General features: G+C 37.0%; 3 protein-coding genes across 4 annotated transcripts; 2 read left to right on the top strand and 1 right to left on the bottom strand.

The window, feature by feature from the left end:
- The first annotated feature begins 817 nt into the window (after positions 1-817).
- Positions 818-1,750, top strand: LOC112510356. The gene is made up of 3 exons (XM_025115754.1): positions 818-1,127; positions 1,248-1,334; positions 1,415-1,750. Exons 1-3 carry the CDS (start codon positions 828-830, stop codon positions 1,544-1,546), a joined length of 519 nt encoding a protein of 172 aa, XP_024971522.1. The 5' UTR covers positions 818-827; the 3' UTR covers positions 1,547-1,750.
- Positions 1,751-2,435: 685 nt separating this feature from the next.
- On the top strand, positions 2,436-4,516 carry LOC112509407 (nascent polypeptide-associated complex subunit alpha-like protein 2). Of its 2 annotated transcripts, none has more exons than XM_025114349.1 (4): positions 2,436-2,545; positions 2,640-2,760; positions 3,801-3,919; positions 4,004-4,516. In XM_025114349.1, exons 1-4 carry the CDS (start codon positions 2,498-2,500, stop codon positions 4,352-4,354), a joined length of 639 nt encoding a protein of 212 aa, XP_024970117.1. In that variant the 5' UTR covers positions 2,436-2,497; the 3' UTR covers positions 4,355-4,516. The 2 variants fall into 2 exon arrangements, with proteins under 2 accessions (XP_024970117.1, XP_024970118.1); XM_025114350.1 differs by having other exon boundaries at positions 2,445-2,539.
- Positions 4,517-6,754: 2,238 nt separating this feature from the next.
- Positions 6,755-10,238, bottom strand: LOC112509443 (NAC domain-containing protein 91-like). The gene is made up of 6 exons (XM_025114406.1): positions 9,776-10,238; positions 9,384-9,667; positions 8,588-8,863; positions 8,156-8,506; positions 7,186-7,506; positions 6,755-7,085 (listed from the first exon to the last, which is right to left on the bottom strand). Exons 1-6 carry the CDS (start codon positions 9,939-9,941, stop codon positions 6,945-6,947), a joined length of 1,539 nt encoding a protein of 512 aa, XP_024970174.1. The 5' UTR covers positions 9,942-10,238; the 3' UTR covers positions 6,755-6,944.
- Between the last annotated feature and the right edge of the window lie 966 nt (positions 10,239-11,204).

The raw sequence follows: 11,204 nt of genomic DNA, 5'->3' as shown, positions 1-11,204 counted from the left end.
TATTTGATTGTGTTTATTTGCAGTTAGTTACACGAATTCAGATATGAGATAAAATCGGATAGGGATGAACGAGTTTAAGAGTTTAAGAGTTTTAAGAGTTTAAGAGTTTTTAAGAGTTTTAGTCAAATGCTTTATAATATAGTATAGATAACGAAGTAATTTATTTTTGATTTAATAATATAACATTTTATAAATATAATAATTAAGTATTCTATTAGAACTCAATGATTATCCTAATTATATTTTAGATTTTTTATATTTAAAATGAGATGTTTATCCTGTATTTGATTATGTTTATCTGCAGTTAGTTACACGAATTCAGATATGAAACTTTAAAAAGTTGTACTTACCCACAATCTACTTGTAATATTGAGTTTTAAGTAACATGCATTAATAAACAGTATTTTATGCATAAAAAGTGGTTTTTAAGAGTTTCTGTCAAATGCTTTATAATATAGTATATATATATATATATATATATATATTTGAATCTTACAATTCCATAAAAATGGCCATAAACGTAACCAATAATCCAAACTACTTGACCTAAAAGTACATAATTTGAATTTTGAAATGGAGTCATGGATTGAGTCAACTCAAGTCCTTGGGCTTACACAAGTCTCATTTTTCCTAATGTAGATCCAATTGAGGCCCAATTTCTAAAATGTAGATCCAATGAAGGCCCAATTTTCAAAAATGTAGACCAAATTCAGGCCCAATTTTCCTCCGGTTTCAAAATTCAAACCGTTATATGACGAGTTGATGATCAAGATCAACATAAATAAGTTTGGATTTTGTAGAGGGTTTTCTAGAGTTTCTTCTGATCAATGGCGTCTGTTCGAGAACTCGATTCACTTCCAGGTTTCTCCACGCCCAGAAAGAACAAGAAAACAGCTGTTGAATGTTTTACCGATGCCGATGACGATGACGACTCACCTTTAAGACCCATCTTCTGTTTAAAGAGAAAATCCGCCATTAAAGAGTTTGAAGAGAAAGAAGATTGCTTCATCCTCGATTTTGATCCAGAAGAAGATTCTTTTGATCTCTCCAAGATCTCCCCCGAAAAGGGTCAACACAACAACCCCCAAGATTCTCCAGACATTTCCTTACTCGCTGAAAGAGGACAGGTCTTTTTCCTTAAACCCTAAATCAAGATCCTAAATTAAGACTTGAGAGTTCATTCATCATCTTCATCATCCATTCTTGGTTTTGTTTCTTTAAATGGGTGTTCATGTTTTCTGCTGTAGGTTGCTTGCAGAGATTATCCCCATTCTAGACATTTATGTGTAAATAATCCATTCGAGAATACACCCCATGAAAGCTACTGTAAATTGGTAATTCCAATGTCATTTTGGGGCTAAATTGGTTCTTTACCTTTGATATTTCTAAATGTTATTTTACTGTTTAATTGCAGTGCTATTGCTATGTGTGTGATGTTGCTGCACCTTGCAAATCATGGTCTGGAGTGGGTGGCCATTGTCATGCAATTGATACTGAAGGTTGGAATTTTGTGAGGAATTGTGTAAAAAAGGGCATAACTTCATGAAGGATATACCAATGATTCCAAATGCTGTTCTCTTCTTGAGGTTTTTGTGCAACTTTTATATGCTTAATGGTCACTCAAATCCCAGTGTTGCTTAATGGCTTATAGATGGTGTAAAAAGGTTTACAATTTGGGTATTTGCAGTTATGGTCAAATATTGGTTGTTTTATTTGTGGGGCACTTTGTGCTTACTATATTTTTGTAGTGATGATGATGCTTTTGTTATTGATTTTGTGGAACTGGTTTGATTTTTGAGTTAAACTTGTATAACTGTGCTTGGTTAGACATGAGAGAATATGTGAAATTAATATCCAACAAAGTATCGAGGAGGAAGAGAGGTTCCAACAAATATGAGCGAGAAATGGTCCAACTTTATCGGATGTAAACTCCAACATTCGACCTACAATGGAGGCTAGAGTGTCGCCCAGTGAGGAGAGTGGCAACAACGAGGATCTAACCCCAACAAAGAGGGCGTTAGTTGCTCGACCTTAGACGTAAGGATTCTCGGATCAGAACAAAGCGATTCGCTCAACCAAAGACAACAACACGTAGCGCCATAGGGAGAAAAGAAATGAGTGTGGCAGAACCACTGGCAAAAGAATTTCTCCTCATTGTTGGCATCTCATAAACAACAAGATCTCGAGTATTAACAAGATCGAACGGTGGATTCTCTTGGCAAAACACTAATGGGTATTGGATTGTCAAATGAACACATAATAGTAATACCCATTTTCTACATTGTTTTTAACCCAACTGATATTAACCGAATTTTCAAAATCATTACATGTTGTTGTGAAGTTGGCCCAATAAGAAAAAGGCCCAATAAGAAGGAACCCTAAACCTAAAGAGAGTAAAATCCGCATATCTCTATATATAACCATATACACCATTGCTTGGAAAGATTTTATCCACACCGGTGCTCCACTTCAAAACCACCACCCTTATCAATTAAAGATGCCGGGCCCCGTCGTCGAAGAAATTGAATCCGAGAAGAAGGTCGAGGTGTTACTTCTTCTACATTCTTTAATCTTCTTATTATAATCAACGCTCCATTCTTTCGTACTTGTTATTGACGCATATAGCTGATTCTATGCAGGATGAGACGGTGGTCGAGGGTGTCGTTGAGGATGTTAAGGAGGAAGACGACCACAACGACGACGACGCCGACGCCGATTCCGACGACGACGATGATGATGACAAGGAAGACGGTGCCCAAGGTAGTCATTTTAGTTCAGCTTTTCAAGGGTTTTTTAGATTCTTGTATTGGGGTTGTTTTGCATCCAAGATTTATACTTTCTTTTATGTTTATCATCGAATCTTGATTAGATAACTGATGGGTTCTTTGTTTCTGTTCGCAATTAAGCTGTGTTTATCTATTTGTTTGGCTATTTAAGCAAGCTAGTTGTAAAATTGTGATTCTTTTATTGGATATATGTTCTAGATGGCTTTTTGTAGGATTTTATGATGTTGGTAAAATATGCTACATTCTTAGCTTCTTAAGAGTCTGTTTGCCATTGAATTCAGTTACTGGATGTGGTTGTTTAGATATCTTTTGAATGTGTTTTAAAACATTGGGTTAAGTTACTGGATGGAATCTTTTATCTGGGATGATCATGGGTATGGGGATATTTCTGAATGTTAGCTTATTAGATTAAGCTCGACTTTTTCCCGATCTTTTCAAGTAGTTGACACAATTGGGTACTCTTTGATGTGTGTGTGTGTGTATATATATATAATGTTTTAAAGCATCGGATTAAGTTATTGATGAAATCCTTTATCTGGGATGATCATGGGTAGGGGGACACTTTTGAATGCTAGCTTATTAGATTAAGCTCAACTGTGTTTTTTCATCTTTTCAAGTAGTTGACACAATTGGGTACTGTTTGATGTCCACACACACATATAGGGTCAGGTTTGTGAGAAAACTGTAAAAAAATGAAAAACTGAGGAGCACTCTAGTAACTGTTATTTGAATGGTATGCACATGTGCATACAAGTAATTAATAAGCAATTTGTCAGGTATGTACATATGCATAACATGCACACATGCATAAAAACCATGAAACAATATCAATTATTTGTATATGGCATATACTCCAAATAAATGATTACGAGGGTGATCCTTAGTTTTTCATTTTTTTTGGGGTTTGCCTGAACCCCCCCCTCTCTCTCTCTCTCTCTCTATATATATATATATATATATATATATATATTCTTTCATCAGCATGATCTTTATGCATTGTGGAATGAAATTTAGGTGGGAGTGAGAGTTCAAAGCAAAGTAGGAGTGAGAAGAAGAGTCGAAAGGCGATGTTGAAGTTGGGGATGAAACCGGTTCTTGGTGTTAGCAGGGTCACCATTAAAAGAGCCAAGAATGTTAGCCACTTTTCTCTTTTTTTGTTAAATTGTTAAAGATTCTATTGAGATAGCGTTCAAACGGTTTCTTTTATGATGATACAGATCATGTTTTTCATCTCAAAACCGGATGTATTCAAGAGCCCCAACTCGGAAACTTATGTCATATTTGGGGAGGCAAAGATTGAGGATTTGAGTTCACAATTGCAGACTCAAGCTGCCCAACAGTTCAGAATGCCGGATATGGGGTCTGTTATGGGAAAATCCGACATTTCCGCTGCGGCTGCGGCTGCACAGGCGGATGAAGAGGAGGAGGAGGTGGATGAGACTGGGGTCGAACCACGTGACATCGATCTGGTGATGACTCAAGCGGGTGTGTCGAGGCCTAAGGCGGTCAAGGCTCTCAAGACTCACAATGGGGACATTGTGAGTGCAATTATGGAGCTTACTACTTAGGTAGAATTTCTTAATTTGTGTTTTTGAAGATGAGTTTTGAGATTTATCATATCCCCATTTGACTATGGTGGTGCACTCTCATTTGGAGAATATATTAAACTTTTCTAGCTGCTTCACCTGAATTAATTCCATAAGGATCATGATTTTTGCAATGCTTTTTTGGTTTATTGCTGAAATCCCTTTTCTTTTGGTTCTCTCTTCCACCATGAAAGAGAGAGACCATGATTTGCATATTTCAAGATTTTCTTGATTTTTATGCAAATAGCCGGTGTTTGGTTGGTTTTCTGTTAAGGGGCTCTTTAGTTGACTTTTCATTAAAGGATAAAGCTGTTAATATGGTTTAATTTGTCATTGTAGATTGAAAAGGTTTTTGTTTGGTAGGGGTTTTTCACAGATGGAAGAACTACATTTTTTAATTGGTAGAAGCAGGTTTGGAAAAAAAACGTGGCTTTTTACATAAAGCTTCTCTTGGGGCATTCTAGCTACTGTTTTTAGCTAATAAACTGTTAGATCTTCTAAATTTATAAAGCAGTCTATTGACTATTAAAACATTTAAACATCATATAAAGCCAATTTTACTGTATTGTATGGAGATAGAGATAGAGATAGAGATAGGAGCATTAGAATTGAAGATGCAGAAGGCAAAGATGGGGTCATCATGTCACAGTCTGTAATGTATACTATTAGTTTATGTTGTTGCCTTCATCTGGACACCTTTGTTTGCTTCAAATGAATGGGAACATCTCTTGTGCAAATGTATTTCACACAATTATTATCATATTCTAGCAATGCCAAAAACTTGAACCCTACCCTTCAAATTCCCTTTTCTTTTCTGGGGTAAATCAACAGTGCAGTAAAACTGTAGATTGCTTTCTAGAATCATTAATCTGCACAGAAAAGTAAGAGACGGCTTAACGAAACTCACAGCTTATTCGGTCAACTATTTACATATATGACTGTTTGGTAGTAAGTTTCTAGGAGGGAGAGCTATATGCATAAAGTCAAGTTTTTTTCGAAGTTGTTCTTCCCAATTAAAAAACACGCTACTCTTCCAAACAAAAACATTCACAATCTATATAGATAGATTAATCTATACAGTCAACTTTATCCATACAAGACTTGATGAAAAATCAACAAAACTGTTTTTTTGATTTCCAAAGAGGACTTGAATTGATACACATAAAGACATACAACAGAAGAACACCTTCAAAATAAAAAATGCAACAACAATCTGCATATCAAACCAAGAAAATGAAGAAAAACTTAACAGATTAAGAAGGAAACAACACTCTGCATATGAGTGTGTGTTTATGTGAATGGTTCATCAGAAGAAAACAAGAAAAATGGAAGAATCTGTGGATGATGATGGGGCCGTGATCGTCCTGCTCGCGCGTCTTAGATGAGGCGAGAGTTGTTCTGTGAACATTTTCATGATCATCTGGTAATCTTGAAGAAGCTCCACCATGAAACCCACTCTCAACATCTTGTTTCTTGTTGAAATGGTGAAGATTTAGGGGATGATAAAGGGTTGAGGTGGGGATGGGAGTTGAAGAAAAGAACAAGAAATGGTGGGGCATCATGTGTTTTTGATACCATCTAAATAATGGTTTTTAATTTGTTACATTCGCGTCGTATGTGAAATCAAATCGTTCTTTTTCTGGTGAACCACATGAGCCTAACTCGACCCAACTCGCTTTCAATTTCCTCAAGGATTTTGTGCCTTCTTTTGCGTGTTTGAATTGCTATTCGGAATTCTAATGAAATGAGGAAAGTTTCTATTATGGACCATGACACGTGTCCCCAGTTGTCCACATTCATCATGAACAAGATCACGATGAATGTTTACATTATTCATAAAATGATACACCATTCAGGATGTAAATGACACACATTCTGTAAATGATACGCATTCATTATGAATGATACATTATTCTTGATAAATAACTCGTGAATGTCTTATTCACACTGCACACTCCTTTGTCCCTTGGTTCACAATGAAACTTATCTGTTTGTTAGCAACTTAATACGCTTAAGGGGATCCACAACTTATTTGGTCAGTTAAACATGAGTTTTTGATATGGACTATATAATATAGAAGGTGACTTATTCAGTAAAAGCTTCTAGGAGGAGTTCTATACAGAAAGCCAAAAAATATCCTTCCCAATTAGAAAACACGCTCCTCCCATCTATGAAAAAACATTTTTAAACAAAGACCTTTTAAATCCATATAGACAGATTAATCAACCAAACATCCCCACTTGTCAATTGAACCTACCCCAAATGAGATAACAAAACAAAAAGGGATGGGATGGGATGAGATAAAGTGATGGAACATCTTTTGGGCTTTCTGCCTAATCTAAACTTTAGGAAAAGCCAAACTCAACTTGCAAACACATTTACTTGTAACAACAACAGATTCAAGTCCATAACTCACAGAACCATCAAATTATTATCATACAACTCCTGAAAACAACCAGTCGTTTTTACGTTCGATCCCATACAAACTACGGTTATATAAACAACGATATATCAACATCACAAGTCATCGTTCTACACCTCCTACTAATTCACAAAATAACTACTTCCCTACTCAGTCAATTAACCATTTCCATAAACTAGCGATTCCTACGCAAAAACCCACAACCACAATCACCTTTCGCATACGCAAACCAACGCCCGACATTCTGGACTTCACACCCTTGTTCATCGAGGCAGCATCACTATAATTCTCCTGTAAACGTAAATACCATTTCTAGAATCAACAACAAACGTCTAGAAAACTTCGTTTTCCGTAAGGAAAAAAGAGACAGGAAATGAAAATGAAGACCCACCTTCTGTTTCCCTTCATCTTCTTTTTCGATCAAATTTCTTGGTTTCATCTGCAAACGGATTCTTCTCTGTGCGGTTCCTTGGTTAGCAAAGCTCGGGCCATTACCGATTCCCTGTGTTCCCCGGCTCCTGATTTTGATGCCCGTCCCAGAATTATTGATGCTGCTGCTGCTGCACGACTCTTCAGGAGGGATCTTTTCTATGGTCATTATGCTTTGGAGGGCAGAATTTCCGCCATTCCCGTTTTCAAAACCTTCAGGCCAATGATACGCTTGTTGTCCCATGTTAACTGGTCCACCGGTTGAGAAACCACTGTGTATAGGCTACAAAACACAAGATGACACAAACGTAAATTTACCACAAACATGTTTTCAGCAGTGATTGAGCCTAAAGGGCCTGTTTATTAGCAGCTTAATGAGTTTAATGGGACTCACAGCTTATTCGGTCAGCTATATGTAACTGTTTCGTAGTGACTTAATGATATAGAAAGTGTCTTATTCAGTAAGCTTATAAGGGGGAGCTTTATGCAGAAAGGCAGGGTTTTTTCCAAACCTGCCCCCTCCCAATTAAAAACACGCTTATTTCATCTATAAAAAACTTCCCCAATCTATACAGACAGATTAATACACACAAACAACTTTATTCATACATGACATCAACCAAACATCCCCTAAGGGCCTGTCTGTTAGCAGCTTAATGAGTTTAATGGGACTCATAGCTTATTCGATTCAGCTAATGATTGTCTGGTAGTGGCTTATTCAGTAAGCTTCTAGGGACTAGGGAGGAGCTTTATGCAGAAAGCCAAATTTTTTTAAACCTTCCAGCCCCAATTAATAAATATGCTTCTTCCATCTATTAAAAAAACCCTATCAAACAAAAATCATCCCAATTTATAAGGACAGATTAATCCACACAACCAGCTTTATCCCTACAGGATTTTAAGGAAACCAACCAAACAACCCCTAAACGTACCTGAACTTGGATGACTTCGCCATCAGACTCGCTGCTATATCCATAATCTTTAATGTCAACTTTGGGCATAGAAGGTTGAGCAAATGAATCGCCTTTATAACCAGAATCATCGAAAGAAAACTGATCCGGTTCATCTATAAAACTTAGCAATTCCTCGGCATTTGTTCCGTACTCATCCTGCATTTCAAAATGTTGGTTTCCATAGTTTCCAATTTCATTGTTACCGCCCAAGTATGAAGATCCAAACTCTAACTGCATATGGGAATGCAAAGGGGAAAAGATTTTTGAATCCAAATTTTGCGGCGAAGGATCCCAGAAAACTTGTAGATCATCTTCAAGCTCCGGATATGGCTGCAAATTAGAAATATCAGGATATTAAAGAAACCATATTACATAGAAATACCAAAAAAACTAACACACACAGTCACATACCGTTAGATCTTTCGAAGGATCCATGTCATGACAATCAAGAAAAACCAGCGAGTCATTCGTTCTATCGTAATCTTCAACTTTCAAAGTTTCCGTGCGTGAAGGTTGCACGTGGGTTTGAACATTCAAAAAATTTGGTGTCACGGGTTCTGATTGAACATCCTCGGGAGACGGCTTCACTATCGAAGGAGGAGACGCAACATCAGCACAGTCGAAGCTTTCGGGAATTTCGTCCTTCCCATCATGTTTCTTAAATAAACGACACAGCACAAAAGGATTCTGCAACAACAAGTATACAAAACATCATAAATGATCACAAATGTTTTGAAGATTATAACAAATTAAGAACAATAGCCAAGAATCATCAGAAAGACAACATTCTACTTGAGTCATAAAGCAACCTCAGAATCTGAATCCATGAGAATAGAAACTCAGAATCCTACAAAATGACCATTAATGGAAGCTAAAAGGAGCTAACAAAAGGTTGGTCATACAGGAATCACTTATATACTGGTTAAAGCAATATTCTAAAAGGAATTCACAACCAAGATACACACACACATATATATATACATATTTATATATGTATAGAGGGAGATCTAGGGAAAAACATAAGAAAATGAAAATTTGAAAAACACCCCGGTAACCATTAATTGGAGTTGTTTCCTGGTTTTATGCACATGTGCAAATGAATAAATTACTTATCAAATGAATTGTTACCAGGGTGTTCCTTGTTTTTTCAATTTTTTTTTAAGGTTTTCCGACTGACCATATATATGTATAATTGCTATTTATGCACCTGTCCAGGATGGGTACCATCGAGTTCTTTTTGGGTAGGACTGTATTCATGGATCACCCAATGAGTTCTTTCCCCTTTTGGGGCTCGACCAGTATAGAAAACAAGAGTCTTCTTCCTTCCAATCACACTTCCCCCTTTATTAGTCTTGATCGTCCTATCTTTTCCGGTGGCTTTCCAGTACCCAGACACGGTGGCGCGGTTCGATCGCTGCCCGTTTTGATACTTTCGATCTTTAGGGCAAAAAAAGAACCATTCATTATCGATCGACTCAATCACCGACAAACCTACAGTTCAAAAACACACTGTTTAGCTTCAAATAAAACCCTAAAAGACAAAATTCAACATCTTGGCATCGTCAACAAGAATCGAGAGAAGGAAAGTGAAGAACATACCGGGTAAGTCCCAAGGCTCTTTCTTGCAGACATCGACTTCTTGAATACAACTCACTTCTCGATCGTAACCGTTGATCTTCAAACGTAAGTAATGATTGACGAGTTCTTCATCGGTGGGACGAAAACGATAGCCGACGGGAAGAGAATTCGCGGGTATGGGTTCCATTTTTTTTTTATAGAAATTGAAATCAAGAAAGAGATAAAGGCTTAATTTAAAGGTGTAGAGGAAGCTGTAATGGAGAAACGATGGGGGTTTGTGATAATCGTTTGGGAAATTCAGTGGGTTTTTGGTAAAGGTGGATTATTTTATCTGGTTTGGAAAACGTCAGCTAAGAAATGGTCCTAAAAGGAGGAAAGTGCGAGTGAGGTGATGAGAAAAGGGAACCCCCGTTTGAGCTCAGTGTATATACCGTGTTCATTATTGGACAACAATGGAGTCTTAATTTCGAAAATGCCACAACATTGCTCATGCTCATGTGGGGTGTTGAGTAAAATAGGCAAAGGGGTAAGGAGTACACATCATATATCCAATAAAATCACTACACGTGGACAACAAAGGAGATAGATAACACATTAACCCCGCAAATGAGTATCTATACACATGTAATTCACCTACATTTTTAATTAAAAATGATCGAAACTGTAATATTCTAATCTATACTACCTTATTAAACAAATTTGATGAAAGTCTTAAAGTCTTAACTTTTGAAATACCGAAAATACCCTTAAACCTATTTTACATTAAACCTATTTTACATTACACGCCTTCCCTTCCCCCAATGTGTCTCTTCAATTTACCCGGCTCTCTCCTCCCCCAAGAACACTCCTCTATTTTCAGCTCCCGAGACAACGCTTCACTCCCCAAGATGTTCCCTTTAAGAGTCTTCCATCGTCGAATCGTTCCCACCTCAATCGCTTCACAATCGCCTTCGTTGTTTCAATCGGCTTCGCTATTTCCAATCGGCTTCGCTTCACAATCGCCTTCAGGTATGAACTGATTGAGTTTTGTTTTTAGGTTTTGTGTTTGGGTTTTGGGTTTTGGCTCTCGATTTTCATCTGTTTCCTTGCAGGTCGTTTCCAATCGGTTTTGCTGTTTTCAATCGTCGCTTTCAGGTATGTTTTGAGTTTTCGCTCAATTTAGGTTTTGCTTTTAGGTTTTGTTTTCCCTCTACTGGTTCAATACCTAAATTAATCTTCTATTTTCATCACGATTTGGCGTATTGGTCGCGATAACCATTATAATTTTTCCGTTCTTTTTCCTTATGGGAAACTCTCCAGACCAACTCTCTGTAGGTGTTTTCCACTAGAAGGTCTGTAGGTGTTTTCCCATAAGCTTCTTCAGGTGTAAAACCATAAAGATTTTCTGCTGTTTGGCTCCTGCATCCAGTTTTTTTTAAATTTTTTTATGCATTTATCTTCTTGAATCTCA

Source organism: Cynara cardunculus (assembly GCF_001531365.2).
Source record: "Cynara cardunculus var. scolymus isolate 2C chromosome LG 3, CcrdV1, whole genome shotgun sequence".
Taxonomy (NCBI): domain Eukaryota; kingdom Viridiplantae; phylum Streptophyta; class Magnoliopsida; order Asterales; family Asteraceae; genus Cynara; species Cynara cardunculus.
Note: the sequence above shows the minus strand (reverse complement) of the source record. Positions and strands in the feature narration are given on the sequence as shown.